General features: G+C 33.0%; 1 protein-coding gene across 1 annotated transcript in view; it reads left to right on the forward strand.

Annotated features, from left to right (window-relative positions):
* LOC127731098 (peroxinectin A-like) overlaps positions 1-12,180 on the forward strand; it is a 47,036-nt gene extending 34,856 nt beyond the window's left edge. The window contains exons 10-13 of the mRNA XM_052239955.1: positions 1,790-2,014; positions 2,933-3,102; positions 5,961-6,063; positions 11,981-12,180. Of these exons, the coding sequence (XP_052095915.1) occupies positions 1,790-2,014; positions 2,933-3,102; positions 5,961-6,063; positions 11,981-12,044 (562 nt within the window). The 3' untranslated portion in view covers positions 12,045-12,180. The remainder of the gene's footprint in view (positions 1-1,789; positions 2,015-2,932; positions 3,103-5,960; positions 6,064-11,980) is intronic.
* Positions 12,181-19,002: the final 6,822 nt, after the last annotated feature.

Below are 19,002 nucleotides of genomic sequence, written 5' to 3' on the forward strand. Positions count from 1 at the left end.
AGTAGACACTTAAGTGTTTAAAATGTGTCCAAAATCTTTCATCAGATGAACTTGAATTTTGAGGCCAAAATCGGCCCTTACCGGACCTACTCCTTTTAACAAAATTTCCTTCTAGATACTAGCTTTTGATCATAAACAAGCTTCTGTCCAAATTTGGTACAGGATAGTTTAAGAAAGTTATTAAAATTTTAAAAAACTTTAACCACAGAGTGAATGTATTGTTTCCTGGCAGAAAAACTAAGTCCATTTATAAGTAAAATACGGAAAAAATGAAATTTTTTTTTTAACAAATTTACTTCTGGATACTATCTTATGATCATAAACAAGCTTCTGTCCAAGTTTGGAAGAAATCCAGGATAATTTAAGAAAGTTATTAAAATTTTAAAAACTTTAACCACAGAGTGAATGTTATGTATCCTGGCAGAAAAACTAAGTCCATTTACAAGTAAAATACGGAAAAACAGGAATTTTATTTTAACAAAATTTACTTCTGGATACTATCTTATGATCATAAACAAGCTTCTGTCCAAGTTTGGTAGAAATCCAGGATAGTTTAAGAAAGTTATTAAAATTTCAAAAACTTTAACCACAGAGTGAATATTTGTGGACGCCGCCGACGACGACGACGACGACGCCGACCCCGACGGAATGTAGGATCGCTATGTCTCGCTTTTTCGACTAAAGTCGAAGGCTCGACAAAAATCGTCTTTAAGTTTCTTACTTTGGTACTGTAGAATGTTATATACTGATGGTTTACGAATTGGTAAACAACTTATCATATGAAATATTACAATGAGACCAACCCAGCACGTAAGGTTAACGTTTCGAAAGCCTAAATAAGCTTCCAGTTTACGTTCATGAACCCAAAATTAATTAAAATTTAAAAAAAAGAATGTTGATAACAAATACACCTTTAAAGGAATATTTGAAACAACCACATCTTTTTGCACTTTTGACAAGTTTTAACTTTTGGTTTGAAAAAATAGCTATGATAGTTAACACAGGTTCAGATTAAGGTTGATCATAAGTATATACTTTTTGAGATAGAATTTTCTTATACTTTGCCAGAAGGAAGATTTTACTATGCTTTTTTCAAAAATATAATAAAAAGTATGGGTCACCGTGCTATTCTCCAAGCTACGAGTCGTTGAAAATTGCCTAAATTTAGATTGTTCATGAAAAAACACATTTGTGTGAATAAAAATATTCTATGAGATAGAATTTTGAAATAAATTGTAAGAAGATAGGTTTTATAATATGTTTTGAAAAGATAAAAAAAAAAAAATCGTGTCACCGAGCTTGTTTTCTTGCTACAAGTAAGAATTTAAAATTTCTCTATCAGTCCAGTGTATATTTTTACTAAAAGAGTTATCTCCCCTTGAATGGCTTATTTTAAAAAAAAATGATTCTAAAAACACAAAATTTGATCATTGTTTAAATATTTTGAATAATACAATAAATCACCAAGTTTTCTTTATATAAATAAACAATCTAACCATAAAATTGCAAATCTGTCTCCAAATTTGCAGATTTGGGCAAATAACTAGACCAATTTTGTAATGAGATTGTACAATCCAAGATGGCGGTATACCATGAATCTACCTTAACTGTTGATAGAAATGAATGTTTGGACAACGTAATCACAGTATTGGACAAAGTCTGATAGAAAAATCGAAAAACGTACAAGCATTTTTCGTTATTGTAGTGTTATTATTCAGATATATTTAAACGTTTTAAAAGTTTTTATATTGTTGCCAAACTTATAAACAAAAACATCTTTCGTTTTAAGATTTTTCGTAAAAGAAATAAGAGATCTTCTGTTTCTGAAAAATGGCAAGAGTTCCGATCTTCCAGCGATAAATATTCAGAGAGGAAGAGATCATGGCCTTCCAGCATATAATGCTTTTAGAGAACATTGTGGTCTATCAACTGTTACACGATGGAATCCGAATGCGGACGAGGGTTTGGCGGATCATAGATGGAGTGTTACCCGGATATTGAAAGATCTCTACCAGTGAGTATACTGATTATATACAAATGAGGAGATGTGGTATGATTGCCAATGAGACAACTACCCACTCGATTAAAAACGAAGTGATAGTACGCAATTATAGGCCACCGTACGGCATTCAACAATAAGAAAAACCCATACAGACTATAAAAGGTCTCGAAATAAAAAAAATATGAAACAATTCAATTGAGAAAAGTAACGGCCTAATTTATAACAAAACAATTTACGAAAATCAAATATGACTGACATGAACCAATAACAACCACTGTTCTACAGGCTCCTGACTTGGGACAAGCACATAAAGAATGTGACGGGGTTAAACATGTTTGTGAGCGCTCAACCACCCTTCCCCTAACTTGGGATAGTGTTTAATTAAGGGACGTAGAGCATATATTTTTTCTCCAAACCAAATATAAATGTATAGTTGTTTTGATAAAAAAATATCAAGAGTATCCCAAGTTGATAGTTTAATCCCTGTGTTAAGTATTTAAGCAGAAGTTGTTTGTATCTAGACTGCGGTAATATGTATTCATAAACATCAATGAATCATGATATAGCCAATGTAAGGTAATAGAGTGTATCTTGTTATTTACACTCATGTTTGTCTGTTTACACTTTGGACATCGGTATTCGACCTTTTTAATTGATTTCCAGTAATAACATTTAGTTATTTATAGGAACAGTAATGTCCATCACTGACGTCTCATTGAAGAAATTTGGTTATATATTATGGTTACAATGTACTTTATAACTTTAATGTTGTTTTTATCTCACTAGCGTTTACCTTGTTTCTTTTGTATCAGTATTCCCGTATATTTCCCGCTGTTTTTAGTATTCACGTGTATTTCCCGATGTTTTCAGTATTCACGTATATTTCCCGTTGTTTTCATATTGTTTATACATTATTTCGATGTTTTACAGGAATGTGGCGGACATTGATTTGTTTGCAGGAGCGATCACAGAAAATAAAGTTCCAGGTGGACTTGTGGGACCTACATTTGCTTGTCTAATTGGAGAGCAATTTGAAACATTGAAAAAGGGTGATCGATTCTGGTACGAGACATCAGATTCAGAAATTGGATTCACTGAAGGTTTGTTGGAAATGTTTGTTATAACTGCTGTTGTGATCAATTCTCATCGCTCATCAAAACTGTCAGAATATTATATCATAGAACTATTGTGAACTATCGAATTTCCGTATACTTAACGAGAGATGGTAGATACTAAAGGAATATTCAAATTCATTAGGTGAAGACAAATGTCGTTGGTTGCTGTCTGTCATGTTTGTTTTTTTCGTTTATTGTTTTGGCAGAATCATACAGTTAGTTTTCTCTTTTAATTTTTGATTTCTTCAAACTTTATCATGTTGTGGCCTTTTATAGCATGCATCTGTACTATTATTTGTCTGTTTGTCTTTTTATTGTTGACCATGGCGTTGTCATTTGTTTTCGATCTATGAGTTTGACTGTCCCTCTGGTATCTTTCGTCCCTCTTTTAAACGGTATAGGTTTCCTCATCTTTGAAAGCCGTACTATGACCTATGCAGGTAAGTTTTGTCTCTGTTGGATATTTGTCTCGTTGGCAATCATACCACATCTCCTTTTCCATATTCTTTATTGTTCAGGACTATTCTAGTGTCCAGTGCAATCATTACATATACTGTATGCATAGATTTGCATTGTCCATTATTTAAGAACATGTGGTGGTGTATCACCCATATCTCATGTTACTGAAGTATTTGTTTTTACAGGCTGGGGTGTTGATTTATACATTTGCTGTCTTTCAATGTTACTTTGTTTTTACAGGCTGGGGTATTGATTTATACATTTGCTGTCTTTCAATGTTACTTTGTTTTTACAGGCTGGGGTGTTGATTTATACATTTGCTGTCTTTCAATGTTACTTTGTTTTTACAGGCTGGGGTGTTGATTTATACATTTGCTGTCTTTCAATGTTACTTTGTTTTTACAGGCTGGGGTGTTGATTACATTGGCTGTCTTTCAATGTTACTTTGTTTTTACAGACTTGGGTATTGATTTATACATTGGCTGTCTTTCAATGTTACTTTGTTTTTACAGGCTGGGGTGTTGATTTATACATTTGCTGTCTTTCAATGTTACTTTGTTTTTACAGGCTGGGGTGTTGATTTATACATTTGCTGTCTTTCAATGTTACTTTGTTTTTACAGACTGGGGTGTTGATTTATACATTTGCTGTCTTTCAATGTTACTTTGTTTTTACAGGCTGGGGTGTTGATTTATACATTTGCTGTCTTTCAATGTTACTTTGTTTTTACAGGCTGGGGTGTTGATTTATACATTGGCTGTCTTTCAATGTTACTTTGTTTTTACAGGCTGGGGTGTTGATTTATACATTGGCTGTCTTTCAATGTTACTTTGTTTTTACAGACTGGGGTGTTGATTTATACATTGGCTGTCTTTCAATGTTACTTTGTTTTTACAGGCTGGGGTGTTGATTTATACATTGGCTGTCTTTCAATGTTACTTTGTTTTTACAGACTGGGGTATTGATTTATACATTTGCTGTCTTTCAATGTTACTTTGTTTTTACAGGTTTGGGTGTTGATTTATACATTGGCTGTCTTTCAATGTTACTTTGTTTTTACAGGCTGGGGTATTGATTTATACATTTGCTGTCTTTCTATGTTACTTTGTTTTTTTACAGGTTGGGGTGTTGATTTATACATTTGCTGTCTTTCAATGTTACTTTGTTTTTACAGGCTGGGGTGTTGATTTATACATTTGCTGTCTTTCAATGTTACTTTGTTTTTACAGGCTGGGGTGTTGATTTATACATTTGCTGTCTTTCAATGTTACTTTGTTTTTACAGACTGGGGTATTGATTTATACATTTGCTGTCTTTCAATGTTACTTTGTTTTTACAGGTTTGGGTGTTGATTTATACATTGGCTGTCTTTCAATGTTACTTTGTTTTTACAGGCTGGGGTATTGATTTATACATTTGCTGTCTTTCTATGTTACTTTGTTTTTTTACAGGTTGGGGTGTTGATTTATACATTTGCTGTCTTTCAATGTTACTTTGTTTTTACAGGCTGGGGTGTTGATTTATACATTTGCTGTCTTTCAATGTTACTTTGTTTTTACAGGCTGGGGTGTTGATTTATACATTTGCTGTCTTTCAATGTTACTTTGTTTTTACAGGCTGGGGTGTTGATTTATACATTGGCTGTCTTTCAATGTTACTTTGTTTTTCCAGGCTGGGGTGTTGATTTATACATTTGCTGTCTTTCAATGTTACTTTGTTTTTACAGGCTGGGGTGTTGATTTATACATTTGCTGTCTTTCAATGTTACTTTGTTTTTACAGGCTGGGGTGTTGATTTATACATTTGCTGTCTTTCAATGTTACTTTGTTTTTACAGACTGGGGTGTTGATTTATACATTTGCTGTCTTTCAATGTTACTTTGTTTTTACAGGCTGGGGTGTTGATTTATACATTGGCTGTCTTTCAATGTTACTTTGTTTTTACAGGCTGGGGTGTTGATTTATACATTTGCTGTCTTTCAATGTTACTTTACATGTTTCTAAGTACGTTTTACTTTTCAGTTAAAGTTGTTTTAATAGTTATGTTTAAACTATTGATTTTAATAAATGAGATTTGATGAACGTAGAAAGTTTATTTTCCAGTAAAGATAAGCGAACGAATGATACAAGTAAAAGTAATGGTGACCTCAACGCAGTTTTGAATGATATAACTAAAAGTAATGGTGAACTCTATGGATATTTGTATACATGTTATGACGAGTCGGAAAATTAGCTATTTGAATAAATCAGAAAATTATGTGCAAGGTTTCTTTCCGGTAAACAAATGCAAAACTTTATGTACTACGCATTATTTTCTATTCAATAATTCTTATGGAAAATAGAAAACAAAATTACAATTTCTAAGTTTGATATTTTATATTTCAGATCAGTTGCATTCAATAAAGAGAATGAAGCTATCAAAGCTATTCTGTGAGAACTTTGGATTGCACCAAATTCAAAGACGAATTTTCAATGTGGTATCAGAATGGTAGGTATATATGATGTAAGAAAATCAGAGAGACAAAAATATCGATGACAATGATTTTGTAAACAAGTAAACCAAAAACGAAGTTAAAAATAGGAATTGGGTCAAGTAGACAAATAAAAAGTCAATGAATAGGTAATACCAAATATACCACACTACAGCATATTGTAAGAAATCAATGTCCATATATTATGGCTAGATTTGGGGAAATCAACTAAAAATATCATCCTCATGAGAACAACTGCAAGTCAAAGTCCTGACCTGATGCAACCACTTTCAAACGAAATTGCATGGAGGCTTTCACAGTGGAATAAGTCTCCACCTTGTATGACAGTCACTCAGGCTCCTATTGGATGCAAGTTTGAAATTTGGTGTTAACACGTCCAATCTGACGTGGCTGTGTATCTATATATCCTGTATTTTTGTATATAGTTCATTATAAAGACAATCATTCAGATTTCACTGTCGATTATATACATAATTATAATTTAAAAATTAGAGAATGTGGTATGATTGTCAGTGAGACAATTTTCTACCAGAGACCAAATGACGTACAAGTGATCCGATTTTTGATATGAAATATACCTGATTCACTACAAATCAGTAAAATTCTGAAAAGGGCAGTATCATTCTGAATTGGTCTGAATTTTACTCGATACTATTAGACTCTAGTCTGAATCATACTAATCAGTCTGATTTTGTACTCAACCTGTACTCGACCAGTTCTTAACCATTTTAGAAAGTCTGAATCATACTCGACCCAAGTCTGAAATATACTCGACAACGTCCGAACCATACTAGACCAAGTCTTAACCATACTCGACCAAGTATGAACCATACTAGACCAAGTTTGAACCATACTAGACCAAGTCTTAACAATCCTCTATTTAGAGTATATTTCTACAAGATTTGTTTCCCTTGGGTAGAAATTGGACGAAGAGGTATTATATAAAAGAAAGTAATTTGTGAGATTAAAAGAAATAAATGTAAAAAATAAGTGGTTTACTGTTGAATTAAGAGGTCAAGTAATGTTCAGACTTTTGCCGAGTATGGTTCAGAAAACAGGCCAAGATGTGGTTAAGTACTGAGAATGAGTAAGACTGTTTCAGCCTGGTCGAGTATGAATCAAGTCGGGTCGAGTTTAGACTTTCTAGTATTGTGAAGATAAGGGTGGAGTTAAAGTTAAGACTGTTAAGTATGGTTTCGACTACAATCTAGTACTATCGAGTAAAATTCAGACCAATTCAGAATGGTCGAGTAAAAATCAATACAGTCAAGTACCAAAAGTGTCCATTTCAGACTTTTACTGGTAAGTATTAGTGCAATATTATAAAATAAAATGTGTTTTTCTGAACCGTTTTTTTTTAAGTCCAAGTCAATATTAAAGGACAGAGGATTGGCCAATCAAATAACTTGATTTAACCCGCCACCTGTTTGTGTGCCTGTCCGGGTACCTCGTCAGTGGTTGTCATTGGTTATATCTTAACGGTTTTTTTTTCTTTGAAGGGAATTGGATGTTGTCTGCATATCTTTTATAGTCTCTGTTTAATTTATTTACAATTTACTTGACTCGGGGTAAAATAGATCTTGACACCGTGCTTCAGCTTTATGCTCTTATAATATACTAGATTATGGAGTGCGTGTCCGAGCGAGAACTTCTCTATGTTCATTACTTTAGGAATATTTATCAAAAAGTAGTATTTCACATTCAGCTCCATTCTTCTATTCAGTCAGACGTCAGTCGCTACCCTGATATACCCTATCTTTTGTTTTATTTTTCGGGTAATTTATGACGGATAGTGTTTGACGTCTTTAGCTGAACAGTTTTATCATATCCACATAATTCAATTTATTGTGTGCTGGTTCATATTCTGGACGCCAGTCTTTGCTCCTTTCTAATAAAATCCACATAACAAAAAACAAATATGAAGCTTAGAAATGGAAAAATATTAAATACAAAACTCGTTCAAAGGGTATCTACACGTCTCAATCTTCAAAATCGCTTATCTTAAATACAACCATCGCTAACATTTTTAACAATAAAAATCGTGGTTACCCTTCTATCGATAAGTGTCATGCCAAAAAATAACTTACATGTCCCCGTCTTTCCACCAACAATACGGTAAGGTCTACGTTTAATGGTCGCACATTTTCTTTAAATTTTGAAACTGATATAACTTGAAAAACAAACAGTATTATTTATTTACTCACATGAAACAAACCGGGATGCGGTATTCAGTACGTAGGTGAAACTGGACGATACTTATCTAAACGCACGCAAGAACACCTGTATCGTTTTAAAAGACCCAATAAAATCAAAAGTATCATTGATCAACATCTTAAAAAGCACAATCATCCTATTAAATATTTAACAGTTCAACCTTTAGAAGTAGTAAATAAGCAGCCTGGTGAATCTCATTCAAAGTTTGTACGATCACGGAAAATAATTGAATTAAATTGGATTAAAAAATTACAGACAGTCTACCCTCTCGGTCTTAATGATAATATCATGGGAATTGGTAATATATCAAGAACGGATTCTGTTAACATTTTGGATATAATTTCTAAAACTGTTCGTAAAAACCGTTCTCATGGGCATAGAAAACATCGCAATCAAAGAAAAATTTCGGACCAACCATACAAATATTTCGGACCTAATTTCTATTTCAAAAAACAACGGCAGACATTATCTATTAACCAAGTTCTGTTCTTTACCTATAGATAAATTAAATAAAATTTTAGAGGATTGCAACACAATTTCATATTGCAGTCCTAAGTATGAAATCGTTCAAATTATAATGGCATATTGGTATTCTAAACTGTTTCCCAAAATTGATCGCCCTGAAGATCATAAAAAACATTTTATTAAAATAAAGTATGTCAATAAAGGTTTTAATTTTGTAAATATTGCCGGTATTTTTAACGACCATTCTGTTAAAGAACAAATTCCGGGATATTTTGATAATACTGAACTCCATCTTATTTGTTATATTTACAAGAAATCTACCCGAAAATTTGTGTTTAATTATAGCCAAGTCTGTAAAGATGTAAATATCAGTGAAAATACACCTCCGTCATGTAATTGTAGTAATTCCGAATACACTTATGGCCCCATTTCCCATGTTAAAACAGGAGACCTTAACATCGTTCGCGACCGAGAGTTAAATTCATTCCTCAGTAAAGGACCTAAACATCGTCCCCCGTCAATTATTGATTGGAATGAGTGTCGTAATATCATCCACGACTCACTTCGTGCTTACTGTTTGAAATGGATAAAACGGGAAAAAGCTGACAAAAAATCTTTGGACTCTTTTTTTAATTCAGTAATGAAGATAGTTGATATACGTATACAACATTTTGAAGAACATTTTACTCTTAACAACAACCATAAAAATCCTATTTCTCGTATCAAACATAAACTAAAAGAACTAGCCAAGGAATTTGTTTTTGTCCCGGCTGATAAAGCTGCTAATAATATCATTATAGTTTGACGTAAATTTTACATTGAGGTTCTGCAAAAGGAAATCACGAATTCACCAACATTCCAACTGACTTCATTTTCAGAAAACGATATCTGTAACAAACATAAACTATTAGCTACTTCTTTACAAGCAGAACCAAATACAATGAAAGTCCTAACTATGTACTGGCTTCCGAAGCTACACAAATCACCTTACAAATATAGATTTATTTCGTCTTCAAGTTATTGTTCCACTACTAAATTGTCTATTCTACTTACTAGTACACTTGGTACAATCAAAAACCTGATAATAAATTGTTCAAATAAGGCCTTTGAAAATAGTGGAATTAACTATTTTTGGAGTGTCAAAAACTCGTTGGAAGTACTTGATAAATTGCATGCATATATTGGTGATTTTGAATCTGTTCAAACTTTTGATTTTTCTACCCTATATACCACTTTGCCTCATATTCTTATTAAGAAAAAATTCACACACCTAATTAAATGGGCATTTATAAAGTCGGAATGCGAATACATATGTTCAAACTCTTTTAGGTCATTTTTTAGTAGCAACAAACAAAAGATCTATGTCAATTGGACATGCTTTGATACTATATCTGCCCTTTAATTTTTACTTGATAACATTTTTGTTCGCTTTGGAGATTCCGTATATCGTCAAGTTATTGGAAATCCAATGGGGACAAACTGTGCACCACTAATTGCGGACCTGTTTTTGTATTGTTATGAGTTACAATTTATGACTAAAATCAGCAAAGACCCATCGAAACAACATCTGATACAAAAAAATTAACAATACTTTTAGATATTTGGATGATATATTGGCTCTCAATAATGACGACTTCAGTATGTATACTAAAGAAATTTATCCTGTTGAACTTACTTTAAATAAAGCTAATACTAACAATGACCACTGTCCTTTCCTCGATCTTGATATCTTTATCATTAACGGGAAGCTTAATACAAAAATTTATGATAAAAGAGATGATTTTTCATTTCCTATCTTTAATTATCCATTTTTAGATGGTGACGTTCCCTTGTCACCATCTTATGGTGTTTATATATCTCAACTTGTACGATTCGCTCGTGTATGTAACAACGTATTAGATTTTAGCGAAAGAAATTTATGTATTACTGAAAAATTATTACACCAGGGTTTTCGATATCATAAACTATCAACAACAAAACATTTACTAAATTTTATCATCGGTATAAGGACATCATTCGTAAATATAACTCAACATGCAGACATCTTATGCGTTCGGGTATTTCACATCCAATCTTTTATGGTAATATTCTTTACAAAGCACAAAAATGTCAGTATTCACCTCAAAAGCTAACAAAACCTTTAAACAGACTTATTAAGAAGGGATATAGTTACGGTACTGTTGTCAGGTCATTAAAGATTGCATATTTTGGCTTTAATATTGATTCACTTATAGGATCTTTGCATCGGAATTAAACATATTTATTCTAAAACCAGTTGTTGGCATGACACGGGTTATGTTCTTCTCATATATTTTATGATGGTATAATACTAAACCCCTAACAGGAGGGATTATGCCTGATATTCATATGATGACGACATAATCTTTCAATCAGTTTAATTGAGGTCTGGAGCTGGCATGTCAGTAACTGCTAGTAGTCTGTTGTTATTTATGTATTATTGTCATTTTTGTTTACTATTCTGACATCGGACTCGGACTTCTCTTAAACTGAGTTTTACTGTGCGTACTGTTGTACGTTTGTTTTTTCTACATTGGCTAGAGGTATAGGGGGAGGGTTGAGATCTCAAAAAACATGTTTAACCCCGCCGCATTTTTGCGCCTGTCCCAAGTCAGGAGCCTCTGGCCTTTGTTAGTCTTGTATCATTTTTAATTTTAGTTTCCTGTGTATAATTTGGAGTTTAGTATGACGTCCATTATCACTGAACTAGTATACATATTTGTTTAGGAGCCAGCTGAAGGACGCCTCCGGGTGCGGGAGTTTCTCGCTGCATTGAAGACCCATTGGTGGCCTTCGGCTGTTGTCTGCTCTATGGTCGGGTTGTTGTCTCTTTGTCACATTCCCCATTTCCATTCTCAATTTTACACTTGTCTTGTTGCACTCTACATTCTTTTGTTGTTTTGGGTTTTTGGTTACCTTCTTGTTAACGATGCCCTTTTATTCAAGAAACAATTCGCATGCGCATGGAAGTTTGTATATGTATTTACAGAGAGAGAGAAACCCAAGATCTAATTAAGTCCAGATTTATATAAACGAGTTATGATATCGCAAATTACTACATGGTTGTTATTGATGATAAATATCACAAATAATTACTTTCGCTTTTTGCCAAGGTTTTTATACATCCTTACATATTATCAAGTGAATATCTTATAACTATTATCTACAATAGTATATATAATAAATATATGTTATTATTATTTTTTTTAATTCTAGGAACGGACTAGAACTTTGTACAGATTTACCCGATATCAACCTACAGCTATGGCGCGAAAATTAGTGAAATAGGACAATATTCTGTATAATGTATTTAGTGCTATGCAATAATAACTTTTTTCTGTTCATCTTCCACTCTATTTAAGACTTTGATATCAAACATCAATGGTATGTTAAGTAAAATTAAACATAACATTGCTTTTGCTCATTTTGGAAGGCCGTACCTGTTATCGTTCACATCTTATCCATTTGGGTTTTTTTTTATTAAGAGAACAATATTCCAGAAGACAGAAGGTGTTTGAATTAAGATTCGTCAAAAATGACTGTACAAACCCGATTTTTTTCTGAATACAATACAAATTTTTAAACTAAATAGGTTTAAATGAAGAAAACTGACATAACTGAAATGTTTATAAGTCTTTCTGTGGGGGTTTAAATTTTCATATGATTCCTTTATGGAAGATTTATATCACTGCAATCACGAACCTAAGATTTTCATGTTGTTCTATCATTGCGTACAGCTACACGAATATTACAATATCAGTATCTATTTATAGACAACATGTATAGGGATATATAGGCATGTTGTGTGTTAGAATATACAATAACAAAGTTAAGAAAATTAGAAGTATTCAGTAAAAAAGTTTATGTGTAACCAATGTGTCCTTACTCCAGACGTGTCTAATTCGCTTTTATTTAGCCTTAAATGTGTTTAAAACTACAATTTTCGTCAACCATTTGGTCATTTGCCCAAACGTCTCTAACTAAGTATTATGTCAAATCAAAACGATTTATTTTTTTCAAGGTTCAGGGTAGGCTTGTGGATACGCTCTTCTCGAATGACACGCTCTTCTCGAATGACACGCTCATAACCTTCAAACAAATAATCCAAACAAAGATAGTTAAATGCATGATCATTGTTTTAGACAGAGTTTAAGAGAGGGACGAAAGATACCAGAGGGACAGTCAAACTCATAAATCGAAAACAAACTGACAACGCAATGGCCAAAAATAAAAAGACAAAAAGACAAATAATAGTACAGATGACACAACATAGAAAACTAAAGACTAAGCAACACCAACCCCACCAAAAACTGGGGGTGATCTTAGGTGCTCCGGAAGGGTAAGCAGATCCTGCTCCACATGTCGCATGTTATTACAAATCCGGTAAGAACAGAGGAGCACAGTTTTTAGACGAAGGACATTGTAACTCTTGTCTGGAACAGGACATTATTTTTAATTAGAATTTTCAATAGTTAAACAAATTAATAAGTTTTGCCGGTGTTTCAGTCTTTTTCGTGTAATTAAATGCTTTACCCCAGTTTTTTATACATTTTTACCTATTATGTCTGTTTGTATTCCTCATACATTGTTGTCAATATAATGGAATTCTATGCGACTTTCACACAAGTGAGATGCTTAGCTAGCTATAAAACCAGGTTTAATCCACCATTTTCAACATAAGGATATGCTGTACCAATGTAAAAGTAAGAAGATATGGTATGATTGCCAATAAGACAACTAACCACCAAAATTCAAATGAAGTGGATGTAAGCAATTATAGGCAACCGCACGGCCATCTACAATAAGAAAAACCCATACTGTATAGTCGGTTGTAAAAGGCCCCGACATGAAAAATATGAAACCATTCAATTGAGAAAACTAACGGCCTGATTTATAACAAAACAATTTACGAAAAACAAATATGACAGACATGAAGCAAAGACGACCACTGAGTCCGGAATATGACAGTTGTTTTCCATTCGTTTGAAGTGTTTGAGCTTTTGATTTTGCCATTTGATAAGGGACTTTCCGTTTTGAATTTTCCTTAGAGTTCGGTATTATTGTTATTTTGATTTTTGCCGCGATTAAACAAAACAAACAATTTCCATCAGAAAACAAACAAATGATGTGACAGAACTATAAGGGCAGAGGGGTACACAGATAGGGCAGAGGAGAGCTGCTCCTCTATCTTTGAATAGATAATCTAATGTCACCTTTACCAAGAAGAGTTTAAACCTTTGTATCTAAAAAAAATTGAGACAAGTTATCATCTTAGAAATTATAAGAATATAATGTATTTAATCAAGGTCATCGTCAAAAACAATGGCTTCTAGGTGTCATTAGCACATGTTTACATCTCGGCCAATCAAATTGCTTTAATTTGCCTTTTTCAAGTTTCATAGTACGTACTTTTTTCGTTTACTAAGTAGCCATGCATGAATGACCACAAGGGTAAGATTTCATTGTATTGTAATCAAGATATTTTGAAAAAAAGCCACTGGTTATTTTAAAAAAGTCCCACATTGAAGAAATATATGTAAATAGTTTTCTAATTATTTTTTTTATATATCTTGCTATTAAAATCATTGGTCTACAATTTCTTTTTTTTTAAAGAAAAGTTATTATCATTTAAAAAAAAAGAATAGAAATATAGTGTTTAATACCTTGATCAAAGTATAACGCAATCTTAAAATGTAATCACTTAAAATGCACGCAGTTATTTTGTACACCAAAAAGTATGTACTATGCTTAATTGCTTCAGGATTTGTAATATAAATTTGTGAGGGGGGATAAAAATGACACATGAAGTTATTATGATGGCAGTTTAAACGGCCTTAAGAAACTTAATCCCCTTGAACATGAAGCCCGATAATGTCTGACGGCAATGTGCCATCTATATCTGTTCTGACATAGCTTCAGTTTTACTAAAAAAATGATAGCTAGCTGCATTTGTAATGCCTATCACTAGTCAAAAACTATCTTCGAACCACATATATCTATATTTTTTTCTAAATTAACATAGCTTTAGTTTTACTGTGAATTGAAAAATGTTTTTAAAACATGTAGAACGCTCATTACTACTAAATTATCTATGCTTGATTTTGTTAAATATATTTTGTCATCTCACCATGTAACGGAGTAGACACCGCTTTATACCAACAAAAATACTTACACCACCAGCTACCATTTTTCATTCTGGAGTCAAGGGCCTTTTAAAATCACATTTGTTAATGTGAGATTGACTTATAAACCACTATTTTTGCCAGTCCTTGTTTGCTGCATGTATAAACTCATGATATGGTAGATCATTGTTAAAAATTTAACAAATATGATAGCTATGATACTAGTGAGTAAATTTAAGACTTAGTAAATGATCCCCGTTTTACAAACACATTTGAAACAAATAGTCATCAAAGTAAACTATCAACAGACCAATTATTAGATTACTCGAATTGTAAATATGTCTAAATTGGATAGCCAATGGAAAGGTAAATACTATAAAATTGGATTCTATGAAATCAGTGCTCGAGGCAAAGCCCCTCGCTCTAAATCTCATAACCAAGTAAAGGTTAGTCTATGGAAAGGTATATACTATGAAATTTAGAGTGAGTGGCTTGCCTAGAGCACTTCATTTCATAATATAAACCTTTTCATAGACTATATAATTTAGCACATATTCGAATTACGAATTGTATGATTTCAAAGCTGAATAACTATAGTTTCCCTTTAAACAGTAACCTACTGCTTATACGCATTGTACTTACAGATCAGCTTTTCAACAAGCCAACAATTCACACAAGAGAAAAGCATATTTGCCTTTTACATATTTAGTTACACGTAGCTTTTTTGTCAGTATTTTATAGATTTTACGGTACTCATGTGGAGTTCAGTATACGTATTGTTTCCTTTTCTGAGCTTCAGATGTAAATTTTCGTTTTGCAGGTCCTGTTGGGTTGCTCTTGATTAGGCATTTAATTGGTTATGTGTTCTTATTTCTAAAGGACATGCTGCTATAGGGCAATTTTGAAGGCTAAATTTTAAGATTCGGTATGACAGTTTATGTAATGAGATCTCTGTTTATATCATAATAGCAAATTTTCTGAATAAAGCTTTTCGGACATTATTTACGCTTTTTCTTTTCATCCATTCAGAATTTGCATATTTTTCAAAATGTTATATAGTCACCTTTCTCATGAGGGGTTTACAACTTTAATGTTGTAACTTCTATGTTTGGCAAATTCTGCCTTAACCATAGAACAAGGTCATTTAGCAACTTGTCTTTTCAGAAGTAGTTCTCAGAGTTATTAGACCAACAGTTTCACTTTTGAAGTATTATTATGACAACATTATGTCTATGTTTTTGTCGAGCCTGCGACTTTTGTCGCAGAAAGCTCGACATAGGGATTGTGATCCGGCGGCGGCGGCGGCGGCGTTAGCTATTTTCTTAAAAGCTTTATATTTTAGAAGGTGGAAGGTCTGGATGCTTCATACTTTGTATATGGATGCATCATGTTACGAAGTTTCCGTCAGTTACATGTCTAATGTCCTTGACCTCATTTTCATGGTTCAGTGACTACTTGAAAAAAAGTTAAGATGTTTTGTAATGTTAAATTCTCTCTTATTATAAGTAAAAGGATAACTATATTTGGTATGTGCGTTCCTTGCAAGGTCCTCATGCCCGTCAGACAGTTTTCACTTGACCTCGACCTCATTTCATGGATCAGTGAACAAGGTTAGGTTTTGGTGGTCAAGTCCATATCTCAGATACTATAAGCAATAGGTCTAGTATATTCGGTGTATGGAAGGAATGTAAGGTGTACATGTCCAACTGGCAGGTGTCTTCTGACCTTGACGTCATTTTCATGGTTCAGTGGTTATAGTTTAGTTTTTGTGTTTTGGTCTGTTTTTCTTATACTGTATGCAATAGGTCTACTATATTTGGTGTATGGAATGATTGTAAGGTGTACATGTCTAGCTGGCAGGTGTCATCTGACCTTGACCTCATTTTCATGGTTCAGTGGTCAAAGTTAAGTTTTTGAGTTTTGGTCATTTTTGTAATACTATATGCAATAGTTCAACTATATTTGGTGTATGGAAATATTTTATGATCTATTTGTCACTCACGCAGGTTTTTTTTTACCTTGACCTCATTTTCAAGGTTCATTGCTCAGTGTTAAGTTTTTGTGTTTTGGTCTATTTTTCTTAAACTATAAGCAATAGGCCAACTATATTTGTTGTATGGAAGAATTGTTAGCTGTACATGCCTGCCTAGCATGGTTCATCTGACCTTGACCACATTTTCATGGTTCATTGGTCAATGTTTAGTTTACTTGGTTAATGTTAAGTTTATGTAACAGTTGTAATAAAGCTTTATATTTAGGACTATCAACATAATATCAATGATTAGTAAAGAAGGCGAGACATTTCAGCGTGTGCACTCTTGTTTAGACCAACAGTTTCACCTTTGAAGTATTATTTAAACAATATTATCTCTATCTTTTTTCGACCAATATTTTAACCTGTACCAAGTCAGGAATATGACAGTTGTTATCAAATAGACTGTTTCTATGTGTGTTGACGTTTGTGTTTGTGTTTTTCCGTCGGTTTTGGTTTGTGACCCGGATTTGTTTCAGTTAAATCGATTTATGACTATTGAACAGCGGTATACTACTGTTGTTTTTATTTAACCATAATAGTATTATTTTGAATACACGTTTTCCATTGTTCAACCTTCTTTAAAAGACAATCTTGCGCTCAAGGTCAATGGTAAATACCACTCCATTGGTAAGATAGCAAATTAGATATCATGTGACTTCGGTGACAATTTTTGGTATTTATCTTATTTTTTCTTCGTTCACACTAATACTTGATTTTAATGGAATATACCATTCCAGTATGTTCTTTAAATTTTAACCTTTTTGACTCGAGTGTCACTGCTAAGTCTTTTGTGGACAAGACGCGGTTCTGGCTTACAAAATTATTAGCCTGGTATCTTTGATCAGTTTTTGCCATTGCTGGTGGAGGTTACCTTCCGGAGGATATTACCGGGCTAGTAGTCAGCAATTCTGTTTTGACATGATTCATCATTGATATGGTCATATTTATAAATTGACTGTTTAGAAAACAACTTTGGATACTGCAAGTTAGAATAACTATGTATTTCTCTATCCCAGGAAAAGATAACCATAGCTGTATTAGACAAAACCTTTGGAATTTTGTCTCCTCAATTCTCTTCAACTTCGGACATTATGCGGCCTTTAATTAACTTTTTGACTCAAGCGTCACTGATGATTCTTTTGTAGACGAAACGCACATCTGGCGTACAAAATTATCAGCCAGGTATCTTTGACCATATTATGAAAAAAAGTTCCAGCAGAATATCTAATACTTAATTAAATCATATTATAACAAAATAGACTTTAGTCTCTATATTCTTTATTACGTAAGAAACACACCTGCATACACTACAGATATAATTTCCGTTTACATTATTTCCTGCCATAAACTGAAATCCAGGTCAGGCAAGGTCGAACAGTTAACCAAAGGATTGGCACTACAAAATGATTTAAGAAATAAGTGGAAAATATTGAGATTAAAACTTTAAAAGTTATATTTTTCATCATTTTCAATAATGGCCTCATTGAAAATGATATTCTACAGGATATTATTTAGTTACGGTGTGTTTTTATGTTGTCGTCTCAATACCAGAATCAAAGTTACAGTGAAAACTACATTTTTTTACCGCCGAGTAATTACAGTTTAACCGCTGAGTAAATACAGTTTAACTGCTGAGTGATTACAGTTTAACCGCTGAGTAAATACAGTTTAACTGCTGAGTGATTACATTTTAACCTCTGAGTAAATACAGTTTAACTGCTGAGTGATTACAGTTTAACCGCTCAGTAATTACAGTTTGACTGCTGATTAATTACAGTTTAACTGCTGAGTGGCCGCACCAAATGTTTGCCTTATCTAATGTGGGTCTAATTGTGATAGTTTGACGCGGTATCAGATCTTTGCTTGTCTGTATCTAATTCCTCATAACAAATCAGTACTAATACCTTTCAAGATCGTTTAGTGATCACGAAGACCAGATGTTTATTTAAGGGAACTTGTATTGTTCACTAGCTGTCGGAATTACCTTTTTTTTTCATCTAGTATTTCCTTTAATTTAATTTTAGTTTTTTATCAATTACACAACCTAAATAGTGGAATTTCTGTTCTACTTACTTTTTATA

The sequence above is a fragment of the Mytilus californianus genome, unplaced genomic scaffold (genome assembly GCF_021869535.1).
Source record: "Mytilus californianus isolate M0D057914Y unplaced genomic scaffold, xbMytCali1.0.p SCAF_2, whole genome shotgun sequence".
Classification (NCBI taxonomy): domain Eukaryota; kingdom Metazoa; phylum Mollusca; class Bivalvia; order Mytilida; family Mytilidae; genus Mytilus; species Mytilus californianus.